This window comes from Mauremys reevesii, unplaced genomic scaffold (genome assembly GCF_016161935.1).
Source record: "Mauremys reevesii isolate NIE-2019 unplaced genomic scaffold, ASM1616193v1 Contig87, whole genome shotgun sequence".
NCBI lineage: Eukaryota > Metazoa > Chordata > Testudines > Geoemydidae > Mauremys > Mauremys reevesii.
Genome location: NW_024100903.1, coordinates 42,682 through 57,265, shown reverse-complemented (window position 1 = coordinate 57,265; position 14,584 = coordinate 42,682). Strand labels below are relative to the sequence as shown.

The following is a 14,584-nucleotide window of genomic DNA, read 5'->3' as shown; positions in this document are numbered from 1 at the left end:
GTTCTTGCCTTCTTCCTTGGACAATCTGCCCTCTTTATTCACAGTCTTCAGCACTTTTAACTTTAGATATTAGCAGTAGTTCTAGCTTTTTCAATATTAAGAACTCTTCGATGAAGTTCCTCACCTTGTGCAGTAATGATGGTTCTTTAAGATGTGTGTCCATATGGGTGCTCCACTGTAGGTGTGCTTGTGTCCCTAGGCTGCTAATCAGAGAACTTTGGTAGCAGTGTCTGCTAGGGCCATACATGTACTGTCTCTCTCCGTGCTGCACCACAAGACACAACAGCATGTGCAGGCTAACCTCCCTTATTTCCTTCTCTATCACAGAGTCATTGACAAGAATTAGGGGGGAGGGATAGCTCAGTGGTTTGAGCATTGGCCTGCTAAACCCAGGGTTATGAGTTCAATCCTTGAAGAGGACACTTAGGCAAAAATTGGTCCTGCTAGTGAAGGCAGGGGGCTGGACTCGATGACCTTTCGAGGTCCCTTCCAGTTCTAGGAGATTGGTATATCTCCAATTATTACCTATTACTCTGAAGTAGAGGGGAGATTGGTTTATGCTGGGTTGGTTTATGCTGGGGTTGGGGACTAAATCGTCTCTTTTGTCCCAGTGTATAGATAACCAGTGACTGGAGGGTAGGCCTGGAGTCCTTCAGAGTGCGAAGGAAGGTGTCAGTCTTTCCAGCAGAGTGCTTCGTGGCCTCAAAAAGGGAAGGTCTTCAACTGTGGACTACCCCTTGTTCGGGAATCCTGACAAAATGAAGCTATGATGCTCATTGTATTACCACAGCTGTAGAGATTAACCTAGCTGCCATGTCGGCTGCGTCGAGGGAAGATTGCAGCAATGTCTTTGCCACTAATTGGCCCTCTTGGATAATAGTGTTAAAGGAATTGTGATGTGTGTCTGTCAACTTTTCAATAAAGTCATTCAGTTTCGAGTAATTTATGTAGTTGTATTTCGCTGGGAGGGCTTGGTAGTTGGCTATACAGAACTGCAAAGTGACTCAGAAGTACACTTCTCTGCCAAAAGGATCAAGGCACTTCCAATCCCTATCATCGGGAGTAGTCCTTGATTGATGTTATTGGCTGTGGGAGTTGACGGCATCCACCACAATGGAGTTGTGTGAGGAGTGGGAAAATAAGAATTCAGATTCCTGGGCTGAGACATACTATCTTTTATCCACTCACTTACGGGTTGGCACCACTGATGCCAGGGCTTGCCACAAGATGTTTGCCGGGACTAAGATGGCCTCATTAATTGAGAAGGCGATTTTTGACGAGGATGAAGAGTGGAGGATGTCAAAGAGCTGATGGTGGGTGTCCTTGACTTCCTCCAATTGTATCTGGAGGGTGTTTGCAAGCTCCTGGAAAACATGAAAGTCATCTGCCAAAAGATGGTGTGGAGGCATGATGGCTTCGCCCATAGACTAGAATATGCTCCTTGGTGTCACTTCCTCCTTGATACCAGCTTCCTGTTCCTCGATCTATTGAAGTAGTTAAGAAGCCCTAGATACTGCTGCCAAGGGGGGTTCCAGGAGGGCTCTTGGGCGAGGCTCAAGAGGCACGTTGTTGGTGCACCACGCAAGGGAAGCACAAGGAGAGACAGTGCATAAGTGGACATAACAGACACTGCTATCAAAAGTTCTCCAATCTGCAGTGTAGGGACACAAGCACACTTACAGTAGAGCACCCATAGGGATACTACACAAAGAAGAAAAATGTTATGCTATACGCGTGGTAACAAAGCATGGTGAAATCCTGCAGCCTTGAATATACTCCAGCTACCTTTCACTTTTAAGTACCTGAATTAAAGTTTGAAGTGGGCAACAAGTTGTTTGGCAATTTTTATAGTCTTGTATTTTTCAAAATGAACATATAATTTAGCATAATCCCCTGTAGAAAGTCAGAAATGGAACACCAAGATTGTTGAAAATACCAATTTAAATGCTTTGGTCAAGTTGTGTGCCAAATCCTATGCATTGCACAGTGGTAAGAGACCTAGATCAAACATGGTATTCTTTTCATCTCATTTTAAATTGTAAAGAAGTAAAATTAGTAAGTGTGGAGTTCTTCATAAAGTTCAATAAAGCCACTTCAGCCTTGACTTGGGAAAAGGACTGAAACAAACACTCTTATTAACATTAAATGTAACCCTGGCAGAGCACTAGTCTTTACATTGACTACTTCTCATACTAAAAAGAGAATGAAAAGATGCATTTTGCTTTAACGCAAGATTGTGTCACCATCTTAGTAACATATGAAGTCCTCAAAAAGTAGTTACAAATACTACTCTCTGAAGACTATCCATTCACAACTTTGTTGATTTTGTATCCCGCACTTTACCACAAACCAAGAGTGATTATTACAGTAAAAATGTTTTTATCTGGCATGTTGGGGAAATGGGGGGTGCCGGTAAGTGAAAAATACCATTAATTAAACATTGGGTGCTGGAGGGGGTGCAGGGGGTGGGCTCTGGGGGGCGCTCACCTCAAGCAGCTCCCTGTAAGCGGCTACCTATCCCTGCTGCTCTTAGGCAGTGGCGCAGCAGGTGGCTCTGCACGCTGCCCCTGCCCTGTGCACTGCCTTCGCAGCTCCCATTGGCCAGGAGCCACGGCCACTGGGATCTGCTGGGGGTGGTGCCTGTATGGCCATTCTTCTGCCTAGGCGCAGCAGGGACATGTCACCACTTCTAGGGAGAGACATGCAGCCAGGTAGGGAGCCTGCAGGCTCCGCACCAACCAGACTTTCTATGAAGATTGGAAATGCCAGTTTATAGAGCTTTCTAGTTGGTACAGGGCTTTTACTGTACTACTTCACAAAAGAATGAAGTCTTTGATAAAAATACCTGATGGAGTTTTAGCTCATGCTCAGTCTGTATGTCCTCCAATCTGACTGAATTAGCGGAGCAGCTCGAGTCTCTTTTCGAAGATCTAGAAGCCGTGAACACAGAAACGACAGATAGATAATAACAACCTAAAGAAATAGATATAAAAAAACCCTTGGTAAGTTAAGCCTGTCCAGATGAGAGTTTATATGATTTTTATAATAAAAAATAAATAAAACTCTCTCACCTTCTCATCAGGAATAGTATTTGACATATCTGAATGATGAATCATAGCTGGTATTCCACCCAGGTCAGAAACTGCAGTATTGATCAACTGGAAATTTCTCTTTCATTGTCAAGAAGTTCCTTATAGAGGACTGAGGTAGTTATAGCTTTATAACAGAAGGAAAAATATAATCTTGTTTGTCAGTCAGATTAAGGGTATTTTTTTAAACACTTAATCTGCTTCAAAACCTTATATTAAAGAATGACTCACTTTGGTCAAATGTTCCATCCAACATATTTAGAGATGTATCAGATTCAGAGGAAGAATTTAGTGCTACTGTACCAGTTTTTGTACATTCTACTGTTTGAGTGGTACACTGGGATACAGCTTCCAAAGGCACGTAACATGGATGATAGTGGTGAATCAAATAGCACAATACTCTGCCATCTGAGAAAGATACTGTGAAGTTTTCCACCTGGTTTAAAATAAAAATAAATTAGATAGCTGGATAGATAGATAAAATAGCTAAGATAGAATTCTCTTGAAATGTTTCACACTCATGAATTAGTACAAGTTTAAAATATGTCTCATTTGTCATAACATATCTGTAACTTTTAATATATACAAAGGAAAATTAAATATATGCAATTCAAGTTATCTGAAAGTAATGCTCATTTGCTATGTCCATGCTATGGCTCTCCTTTCCTGAAAGTCAGAAATATAAAGGGATGTCTACCAAAGTAAAAGTGCATCTCAGAGAACAATAGTTAAAAAAAACAGACATGGAGAATTCTATGGAAGGATCCTAGAAAGGACCTTCTATAGCATAGTATGTTATTGATGTTTTTATCCAGCGTCAAAAATGTGCTAAATATTTTCAGAATAAGATAGCACCTGTAGCCCATAAATCTTAAACATACTTAATCAACTGACTACTATCTTGGAAAGCAAGAATACGAGAGAAGCAGTATTAGGAAAGCAAGACAAGCAGAATAGAGAAAGGAATACATAAAATGCTATGGAGTTGCTTGGGTAGTACAGTATTCATCTTCTTAGTTCCTTGATTTTTATTTATGGGAGTTAAAGAATGGTCACAATCCATCAAGCAAACAAAAGGCATTTAAATGAAGACTGATTGTGAGAGACACAATATCAGGATGACATTCCACATACACAAGTATTAAAGAGAAGTAGGCATGGGTGCACTTGAGACAGAGGGTATGGCTACACTGGCGATTTGCAGCGCTGGAAAGCCTCCACCAGCGCTGCAATTAGTAAGTGGCCACACCTGCAGGGCACTTCCAGCGCTGCAACTCCCTGGCTGCAGCGCTGGCCGTACACCTCACTCAGCATGGGGAATAAGGATTCCAGCGCTGGTGCTGCAGCGCTGGTCATCAAGTGTGGCCACACACCAGCGCTGTGATTGGCCTCCAGGGTATAAGGATGTATCCCAGAATGCTTTTATAAATTACTCTCTTTGTTTTGTTATGCAGCCTCTCTTTGTTTTGTTGTGAACGAGCTCCGTGGAGGTTGCTGCTTATCTAAAAAACAAACAGAGCTCCTGTTTGCTGTGATCATCTGTACCTGGCTGTAAACAATCAAATGAGAGGCAGGCAGGGAGTGAATGAAACAGCGGGGAGTCGTGTTGGCTGCAGGCTGTTTGCAATTAAGAGTTAAGACTAAGGGGTCGGAAAAATGTTCTGATTTTTCAAGGCAGGAAGCTAAACACACAGTGTTGGCTCCAAAATCCCCCTCTCTCCCCGCTCCCTGTCACACTAGACCCCACTCCACCCCCTCTTGAAAAGCACGTTGCGGCCACTTGAATGCTGGGATAGCTGCCCATAATGCATCACTCCCAACAGCGCTGCTAATGCTGCAAATGTGGCCACACACCAGCGCTGGTAGCTGTGAGTGTGGCCACACACCAGCGCTGCTCCTACACAGCTGGATGACCAGCGCTGCAAACTACCAGCGCTGCAAACCATAAGTGTAGCCGAAACAGAGGAAAATACACAAAGTGAAATTCATGAAGTTCAGAGAGGAAGGAGGCTTCATTGATTAGGGACTCAGAAATGCCAATGCCTGGGAAATTAATTTGAAGTCTCCTAAGCTTACAATAATTAAGTTAGATTTTACTTTCCTAAAGTGTGCAGGTGTGTCAGCCATTCTGATGAGCAGTAAGTCTCCTTGAACAGGGTTTCACTCCTTGCTCCCTGTCCCTAAGAAACACCCTACCTCTTGTAAAAAAAAAAAAAAAAAAAATATGACTGCTTGGGGAGAGAGAAATTTTCACATGGCTATCTTTAACGTTAATCTTAGTGCCTGAAGTTCTTGAAGGTTATGAAAAACAACTTATATAGTGGAGGAATTACTTTGGACCTAAAGGCTCTTTAAAAACATGTCCTTTCTCGCAGACCGGAATCAGTCACCAATGGGATCCTTCTAGGAATTCTTTCAAAAAGTTTATTCTGCTTGCTCACAAATAGAGGGAGGCTTTCCCTGGACTGGTATGTAGCCAAGCAGGTAGCATACACATTCACTGTGGGAATTCTCTACTGAGAGGAATGTATTAAAAATGATAGAAACGCAACTGGGACCATGAAAACACATCCTGGATATCCGACATCCCACCAATGGGATAGTCCAAGTCAGACTGATAGAACTTCATCCATTAAAATGCTCGTAACAGATCAGTATTAATCAATATATATTTGATAGAACGGATTTAGTGTTGAAAGACTTATATAATTATAAACATTTCCCATTACAAGAAAATGTACTTGCAGATGTACAAAACCTGGAAATAGATACACACAAAAAAAAAAAAAACACAAACAGGACTACTTACTTTAGTATTGTAAAACCCACAAACAGCATTGACCCAATCCATCAGCAGCTTCACATTTTCGCTGTAACTTTCAGATGAGTAAGTACTGCTGTTTTTTCTTGCTTTACTTTGATTAGAGCAGGACACTAGAGTAGCCATTTTTGTCTTAATATTGTGTGTATTCTTTAAAAAAGAAATTTCTTCTTCTAACTGCTCCACATTAAGGGAAACATCCACCTTTAATGGAAACAAACAAATCAATTTTTCTGATACATAAAAATGTTACAGTGATCTTATATACTTGATGTGGTTAATTGGAGAGGGGATGGTTTGGGAGAATGCATCTTAAGTAAGTGCCAGGGATTGACTGCTCCCACTATTCAGTAATATAACAGTTTCCATACCAGATCAAAAAAATGGTTACTCACCTTTTTGTAACTGTTCTTCTTCGAGATGTATTGTTCATTGTCCATTCCAAGCAAGTGTACACGCCAGCCGGAAGATTTTCCTCTAGCAGCACCGTAGGGTCGGCCTGTGCGCCCCCTGGAGTGGCGCCTCCCTGGCACCCTATATAGGAGCCTGCTGACCCTCTACCCCCTCAGTTCCTTCTTGCCGGCACTCTGACAGAGGGACAGGAGGGTAGGTATTGGAATGGACATGAACAACACATCTCGAAGAACAGTTACAAAAAGGTGAGTAACCATTTTTCTTCGAGTGATTGTTCATGTCCATTCCAAGCAGGTGACTCAAAAGCCTGAGTTTAGGCAGTGAGGTCGGAGTTCACTGCGGATTGGAGCACTGCACGGCCAAAGGCTGCATCGTCTCTGGCCTGGTGTGTGATGGCATAGTGCAACGTGAATGTATGGATTGAAGACCACGTGGCAGCTCTGCATATTTCCTGTGTCGGGACCTGAGCCAGGAACGCCGCGGAGGAGGCCTGTGCCCTTGTGGAGTGGGCTGTGATTGGCAGGGCAGGCACCTTAACCTGATAGTAGCATTCACGGATGCAGGCCGTGATCCATGAGGAGATTCCGTCTCATCACAGTGTGAGCCCCTTCACCCTGTCAGCCACAGCAACAAAGAGTCGGATTTATTTCCTGAATGGTTTGGTTCTTTCAATATGGAATGCCAGGGCCCTGTGAATGTCTAGGGAATGCAGCCTACACTCTGTGCTGGAGGAGCGTGGCTTAGGATAGAACACAAGGAGAAAAATGTCCTGACCCATGTGGAATTGGGAGACCACCTTAGGAATAAACGCTGGGTGTGGCTTGAGTTAGACTTTGGGAAAAACAGTGTATGGAGGCTCTGACCTCCGATACCCTCCTGGCCGAGGTGATAGCCACAAGGAATGCGACCTTATAGGAGAGGTACAGTAATGAGCACATAGCCAGGGGCTCGCAGGGGGGGCCCCCCGTGAGGGCAGACAGGACCAAATTAAGGTCCCAGGCCGGGACAGGTTGTTGAGTATGCGGGAAAAGCCTATCCAGGCCCTTGAGGAAGTGACCAACCAGTGGGTTTGCAAAGACTGAACCACCATCAGCTCTGGGTGGAACGCAGAGATGGTCGCCAAGTGGACCTGAACCAAATAGAAAGACCCTGCTGTTTCAGATGAAGTAGGTAGTCAAGGATGAGTGGGATCGGGGCGATCAATGGAGTCTGTCCCTGCTGTTCTGCCCAGATGGAAAAATGTTTCCACTTGGCCATATATGTGGCCCTGGTGGAGGGTTTCCTGCTACCAAGGAGGACTTGTCTAACCTGCTGTGAGCACTGCATTTCTACCGGGTTTAGCCATGGAGCATCCAGGCTGTGAGGTGGAGCGACTCCAGGTTTGGGTGCCGGAGGCGGCCTCGATCCTGTGTGATCAGGTCCGGGAGCAGGGGCAACGCAAGGGGCGCCTGTACGGACATCTGCAGTAGTGACGTGAAACAATGCTGGCGCAGCCAACCAGTGCTATCAGTATGACTTGAGCGTGCTCCCTGCAAATCTTGAGTAGTACCCTGTGGAGCATCGGAATAGGAGGGAAGGCGAGGCAGGCCACCTTCCCATGAGAGGAGGAAGGCATCCGTGAGAGACAGCAGAACCGCTGACACTTCCTGTTTTCCTGCGAGGCAAACAGGTCTATCTGGGGATAGCCCCAGAGATGGAAGATAGAACGTGCCACGTCCCGCCGGAGGGACCACTTGTGACCATGGAACGAGCGTCTGAGGGCATCTGCTAGGCCGTTCTGCACCCCTGGGAGGTAGGATGCCATTAGGTGAATTGCATTCTGTACGCAAAAGTCCCATAAAGCGAGGGCTTCCCGGCACAGGAGAGAGGAGCATGCACCCCCATTTGTTGATATAGAACATCGCAGAGGTATTGTCTGTGAGGACTGCAACACACCTGCCCGCCAAGCGAGATTTGAAGGTCAGGCAGGTGAGATGCACTACCTGTAGCTCCCTGACATTGATGTGCAAGGAGAGGTCCTCTGGGGACCAAAAGCCTTGTGTCCTGAGATTCTCCAGATGCGCTCCCCACTCCAGATCCGATGCGTCTGTTACCAAGGATAGGGATGGCTGAGGGCTGGCGAAGGGTACTCCCGCACAGACCTCCCGCAGGTTTAGCCACCACTGGAGGGAATCTAGCACCATTCGGGGAAGCGTCACTACAGAGTCCAGTGTGTCCCTGGTTGGTTGGTACACAGTTGCTAAATAGGACTGAAGAGGGCGCAGCCTGAGCCTGGCGTGGCTCACCACATAGATGCACGCAGCCATATGCCCCAGCAACTGGAGGCAGTTCCTTGCTGTGGTGGTCAGGAAACACCGGAGACTGAGAATGAATCTTCGAGTGATTGCTCATGTGTATTCCACAGTAGATGATTCTAAGCTATATCTGTTGGAGGTGGGTAGGAGTTAACAAGTTCTCAGGATGGAGGACAGTCCTGCCAAACTCAACGTCTTCCCTGGTCTGGGAGACGATCGCATAATGCGAAGAAAAGGTGTCACAGAGGACCCCGTGACAGCTCTACATATGTCCTGGATAGGGACACGAGCTACATAGGCAGCTGATAAGGCCTGGGCTCTCGTAGAATGCACCTTAACAATAAGTGGTGGGGAAACCTCTGCCAGGTCATAACATGCGAGTATGCACGAGGTGATCCAGCGCAAAAGGCGCTGGGTGGAAATCGGTTGTCCCCTCATCCGTTCGGCTGACGCAACGAACAGCTGCGAGGATTTCCGGAACGACCTGGTTCGATTTAGGTAAAAAGCCAACGCCCTACGCACATCTAGCATGTGTAGGTGGCGCTCCTCGTTGGAGGAATGGGGCTTAGGACAGGGTACCGGTAGGAAAATGTCTTGATCGATATTGTGATAGACCCAGGCCAGTTGGGTACAGCAGAATAGCAGAAGGCAAATACACTGGCCACTGGATTAACAGTTTTCTGTTCCCTGACTGACCAGAGCAGGGGCTGCTCCAGGCTAATGAGAACACCTGACTAAATAACCTATAAAAAGTCAGGTGAGGCCATTCAGTTAATGTGACCACCTGACTCTAATTAAGGCCCTGCTGATACTATAAAAAGGGCTCACTCCAGTCAGGCAGGGGAGTCAGGGAGCCAGAGGAGAGGAAGTGCGGGTGAAGGGCTGGTTACTGAAGACACCCTCAAACCATCGTTAAAGGAGCCCTAAGGTAAGGGTGAAGAAGGGAGAAGCAGGAGAGCTGTGGGGAAGTGGCCCAGGGAAATGTAGCAACTCTGGCAGTGAAAGGTTGGCTGCCAACAACTGCTACCATTAGGGTCCCTGGGCTGGAACCCGGAGTAGAGGGCGGGCCCGGGTTCCCCCCAACCCACCACTACAGGAACATCTCCTGGAAGGGGAAGTCAGGTCCCTGTCAGGACAGGAGGCTGAACAGAGACTGTGGGAGTTCTCTCACCAACCTCCTTGCAGCCTATGATGAAAAGGGCTCAGTAGACTGTAACCCTGGCCCTAGAGAGAGAGAAGGGCTACATGGAGGGCCACAGTGAGCCACTGAGGCTAGCATAAACCGCCTAGAAGCGCAGGACCCACGGGAGCAAGGTCAGAGCTCTGCCACAACATGGAAGGTGGAGACCACCTTCGGGAGAAAAGCAGGGTGTGGGCGAAGCTGGACCTTATCCTTGTGGAAGACCGTATACGGGGGTTCCGAGGTCAAGGCCCTAAGCTCCAAGACATGTCGGGCTGATGTAACAGTCACAAGGAATGCTACCTTCCATGAGAGGTGAGACCAGGAACACATGGCCAAGGGTTCAAAGGGAGGACCCGTGATGCGGGATAACACTAGGTTTAGATCCCATTGTGACATGGGAGGGAGGGGGGGGGGGGCTAGCATACGGGAATGAACGACACAGGCCGTTTAAGAAAGTAGGAGGTCATACTGTGGGAAAAGACCGAGTGGCCCTCTACTGGAGGGTGAAAGGCCGATATGGCCACCAAATAAGACAGAGGCGGGAGCTAGCCCTTGGGTCCTAAGGGACAGGAGGTATCAAGAACGAGTTGAAATGATATGGACGATGGGCAAATTCCCCACTACCCCGCTCACCTAGAGAACCTAGACCATTTGGCCAGGTACATCCATCACATGGACAGCTTTTTGCTTTCCAACAGAATTCGTTTGATGTTCTCCGAACACCTCTCCTCCTCATCTAATCACAGAGCAACCACGCTGTCAGGTGAAGCGCAGCCAGGTTGGGGTGGAGGAGGCAGCCTCCTTCCTGGGAGAGGAGATCCGGGCAGAGCGGCAGCCCCCGCGGAGGAACCACTAAGAGTTGCAGGAAGGTCCTGCACCAGTGCTGATAGGCCCAACTGGGGGCTATGAGGATTACCCACGTCCTGTCTGCTTTTACTTTTTGCAGGACTTTGGCTATCACGGGGAAAAGTGGGAAGACATAGAAAAGTTGGCCCAACCACCGAAGGAGGAAGGCATCCGAGATCGCCCCCTTTTCCGCCCCAGAACTGGGGGCAGCGTCAGTTCTGGGCAGTTGCAAAGAGGTTGACCCGGGGAACTCTCCACTCTCGGAAGAGCTGTAGGGCGAACTCCCAGTGGAGTGACCACTCGTACTGGTGGGGAAAAAACCTGCTGAGGGGATTGGCCCGCACATTGCGGGCGCTGGGTAGGTGGAAGGCTCGCAGGGAGATATCGTGGGCTATACAGAACTCCCATAGGCTCAGGGCTTCCAGGCATAGGGCCGAGGAGCGCGTTCCTCCCTGTCTGTTGATGTAATACATCACAACCATATTGTCCGTGAAGACTCTGACCACTTTCCCCACAAAGGTGCCCGCTGAAGGCCACACACTCCAGCCATATCATCCTGAGCTCCCTGACGTTTATGTGTAGGGATAATTCCGAGGCTGACCATCTCCCCTGGGTTTGAATGATGTTCCCTATACGGGCTCCCCAGCCCAGCTCCAAGGCATCCGACACTAGGTCTACTGAGGGGGAGATTTCTCGGAAGAGGACCCCTTGCAGCAAGTTGCGCGGGAGGGACCACTATTGTAGGGAAGCAACTACCTGGGATGGTATGGTGACAACCTTGTCCAGCCTGTCCCAGGCCTGGGAATACTGGGAGGCCAGCCAGAGCTGGAGGGGCCTCGTTCTGAGCCTAGCATGGCAAACTACAGATGTGCATGCTGCCATGTGACCGAGGATCTGAAGGCACACCGCTGTCGTCACTGGGAAGGCCATGACTGAGGCGATGAGACCTTTTAGGGTCTCGAATCTGTCCCGGGGAAGAGAGGCTGTGGCCTCTAATGCGTCCAGAAGAGCCCCTATGAACTGTATGCGTTGAACCGGGACTAATGTAGACTTGGCCTCGTTTACCACTAGGCCGAGATCTGCGCACATGGACAGAAGAAATCCCACCTGGGCCTGTAGCCTGGACCGAGAATTGCCCTTGAGAAGCCAATTGTCCAGGTAAGGGAAAATGTGTACCCCTTTCTTCTGGAGATAGGCTGCTACCTATGGTGAAAACTCTGGGGGCTGTGGAAAGGCCAGACAGGAGGATTGTGAACTGGTAATGGTCCCCCGTACCAGGAATTGGAGGAAACACCTATGTCCCTCAAAAATATGGATATGGAAGTACGCGACCTGGAGTTCCAGGGCCGCAAATCAATCCGCCGCGTCCAGGGAAGGGGATGACAGAGGCCAGGGATACCATACGGAACCTGTAGCGGACCATAAAACTGTTGAGATCCTAGAGATGGGCCTGAGCCCCCTTTTGCCTTCGGGATCAGGAAATACCGGGAATAGAAGCCCTTGTTCTGAAATTCTACCGGTACCCTTTCTACACACCCCCAGGTGGAGGAGGCAAGCCAACTCTTGTTCTAGGAGGCGGGCATGCTCCAGGTCCCCGAGGCTCGCCTGGAGAGGGAGGGAGGGAGGGAGGGAGGGTGTGGGTGTGGGTGTGAACTGCAATGTGTAGCCCATGGAAATAGTGTTGAGGACCCACTGGCCCGACGTTATCCGGGACCACTCCACTCGGAAGGCAAACAAACAGTTGCAGAACACAAACTTTATTAACTGGAGGGGGTCTCCCTGGCAACAAGCCCGGTAGCCCCCTGCAAAGAGTCAAAACCGTCTCTTTCCCTGCCTTTTGCCCTTCAAGGGGCCAGGCTGTGGGGCCGAGTGGGACTTAGGCGGGGGTTTATATTTGCCCCTAGCAGGAGGAGCCAAATTTTGCAGCCTAGGTTTGTCCTTCGCTGAAGGGACATACTGGCCCAAGGTTTGCAGGGTTGTATGGGAGTCTTTCATCCCATGCAGACGGATGTCAGTTTGGTCCGCAAACAATGCTTTCCCGTTGAAGGGAAGGTCCTGCATCAAAGGAGTGGGACTCTGCAGACACTCTGGACAGGAGAAGCCACGACACCCTGTGCATGGATATGGCGGAGGCCATCGAATGGGCTGCTGTGTCTGCCGCATCTCATGCTGCCTGGAGGGCTGCTTTTGCTGCTGACACTCCTTCCTCTACCAGAGTCCTGAACTCCTTTTTGTCCCACTCCGAGAGGAGAGGTTGAACTTTGGTAGGGACCCCCATAAACTGAAGTCATATCAACTTAGAAGGGCTCAGTGATTGGCCACCCTGAGCTGGAAACTCGCCGAGGAATAAACCTTCCTGCCAAAAGTGTCTAGTCTCCTGGCATCTTTGTCCTTAGGGGTGGGTGCGGGCTGACCGTTATGTTCCCGGTGGTCAATTGACTCTACCACCAGGGAGTTAGGTGCTGGGTGGGAGTACAGATATTCATGGCCCTTAGCCGGCACAAAGTATTTCCTCCTGCTTTCTTGGAAATGGGGGCCAAGGAAGCTGGGGTTTACCACAGAGTAGTCGAGATATTGGCTACCCCCTAGTGGAGAGGTAGGGCCACACGGCCCGGTACCAAGGATGACAGTACATTAAAAAGAGAGTCAGACAGCTCCTCCATCTCCTCAGCCTGGAGCTGGAGATTGGACGCCACCCACTTGAGGAGCTCTTGGTGAGCCTTGAAGTCCTCTTGTGGGACGGGCGGCGGTACTGCTATGGTATCCTCTGGCTCCGGCAAGGGGACCGGCGCAGAGCCTAGGGCATCAGACGGTACTGGTGGGCCAATCCCCAGGTCAGAGTCTGGGCATGGTGCTATCGGCTCGGGACTTGTTGATTTCTCCCTCTGCCATGGAGGGAAGGCTGAAGGAACCCGAGACGCTCCAGCCACCAAGTGGGGTCTCGCCTCGACGGGTATCTGCAGCCACGGTGCCCATTGACACCACTGCCTTTGTCACGGTGTTCCGTGTCACTGACCGACTTAGGTGCCGGGCAGTGCAATTTGCTCTCGCAGAGTCGCACGACTTGGAGACGGGCTGCTGGGTGCTGATGCAGAGGTAGCCGACGACCGCACGGTACTGTAGGAGCAACGTGAGTGATGGTGCCTGCGACAGTGCCATCCATTTGACCAGGACCTCGAGGACAAAGATCTGTACCCGTCCGAGGTGCTGCTCCTTACTTGCCCCAGCGGCCGAAGCTAGGATGCTTCAGTGCTGACAAATTGCGAGAGAAGTCCCGTGCACGATGTCTGGTAGAGCGGGAGCTTGAGTCGGACCATCTACATCGGTGGTGATGGGATTGGCTTCGGTAGTGTAGCAGGGTGGACCCCTGCTCCTGCCCTGAAGGGTTAAAAACAGCCCCGAGAGGGGGCTGTGGCTGGAGAAAGCAGCTTTTAGGTGGGGCTGATTGGGAAGTGGCTGCAGCTGGGCCACACCCCAATCAGGCCACAGCTGGCCTGTATAAAGAGACCAGGGAAGCCAGGAGCAAAGAGTCTCTCTCTGTTTGTAGAGGGAGATGGGCCTGGCTGCAGGGAGCTAGACACAAGGTACCTGAGTGAAGCAGGGCTGAGGAAAGGCAGAGGAGCTGGGGAGCTCCAGCCTGGAAATCCCCAGGCTGCAGCCTAGCATAAGGCCAAAAGGTACTGGGGATTGTAGAGAGCAGCTCAGGGGTAGGCCAAGGCAGCAGGTCCAAACCCTCTTTGCCAGTGATGAGTAGGCTGATACTGCAGTCTTCCCCAGGGTGTAGGACTAGACGATGACTGGTGGTAGCCATATACTGAGGCGAGGTGGGGATAGTGGGTGGGGGTTCCCTGGGGAGGGGGGTTTCCAGGAGGCAGCACCCCAGGAAAAAGGCCACCTGGTCCAGGGAGGGACACAGAGGCCAGAGTACAGGCGGATC

At 49.4% G+C, this 14,584-nt stretch overlaps 1 protein-coding gene across 1 annotated transcript in view; it reads right to left on the bottom strand.

The window, feature by feature from the left end:
* Nucleotides 1–2,856: 2,856 nt before the first annotated feature.
* LOC120394979 (abnormal spindle-like microcephaly-associated protein homolog) overlaps nucleotides 2,857–14,584 on the bottom strand; it is a 33,485-nt gene continuing 21,757 nt past the window's right edge. Inside the window, 5 exon segments of the mRNA XM_039519157.1 lie at nucleotides 2,857–2,973; nucleotides 3,072–3,175; nucleotides 3,178–3,216; nucleotides 3,321–3,525; nucleotides 5,899–6,114. Of these exon segments, the coding sequence (XP_039375091.1) occupies nucleotides 2,857–2,973; nucleotides 3,072–3,175; nucleotides 3,178–3,216; nucleotides 3,321–3,525; nucleotides 5,899–6,114 (681 nt within the window).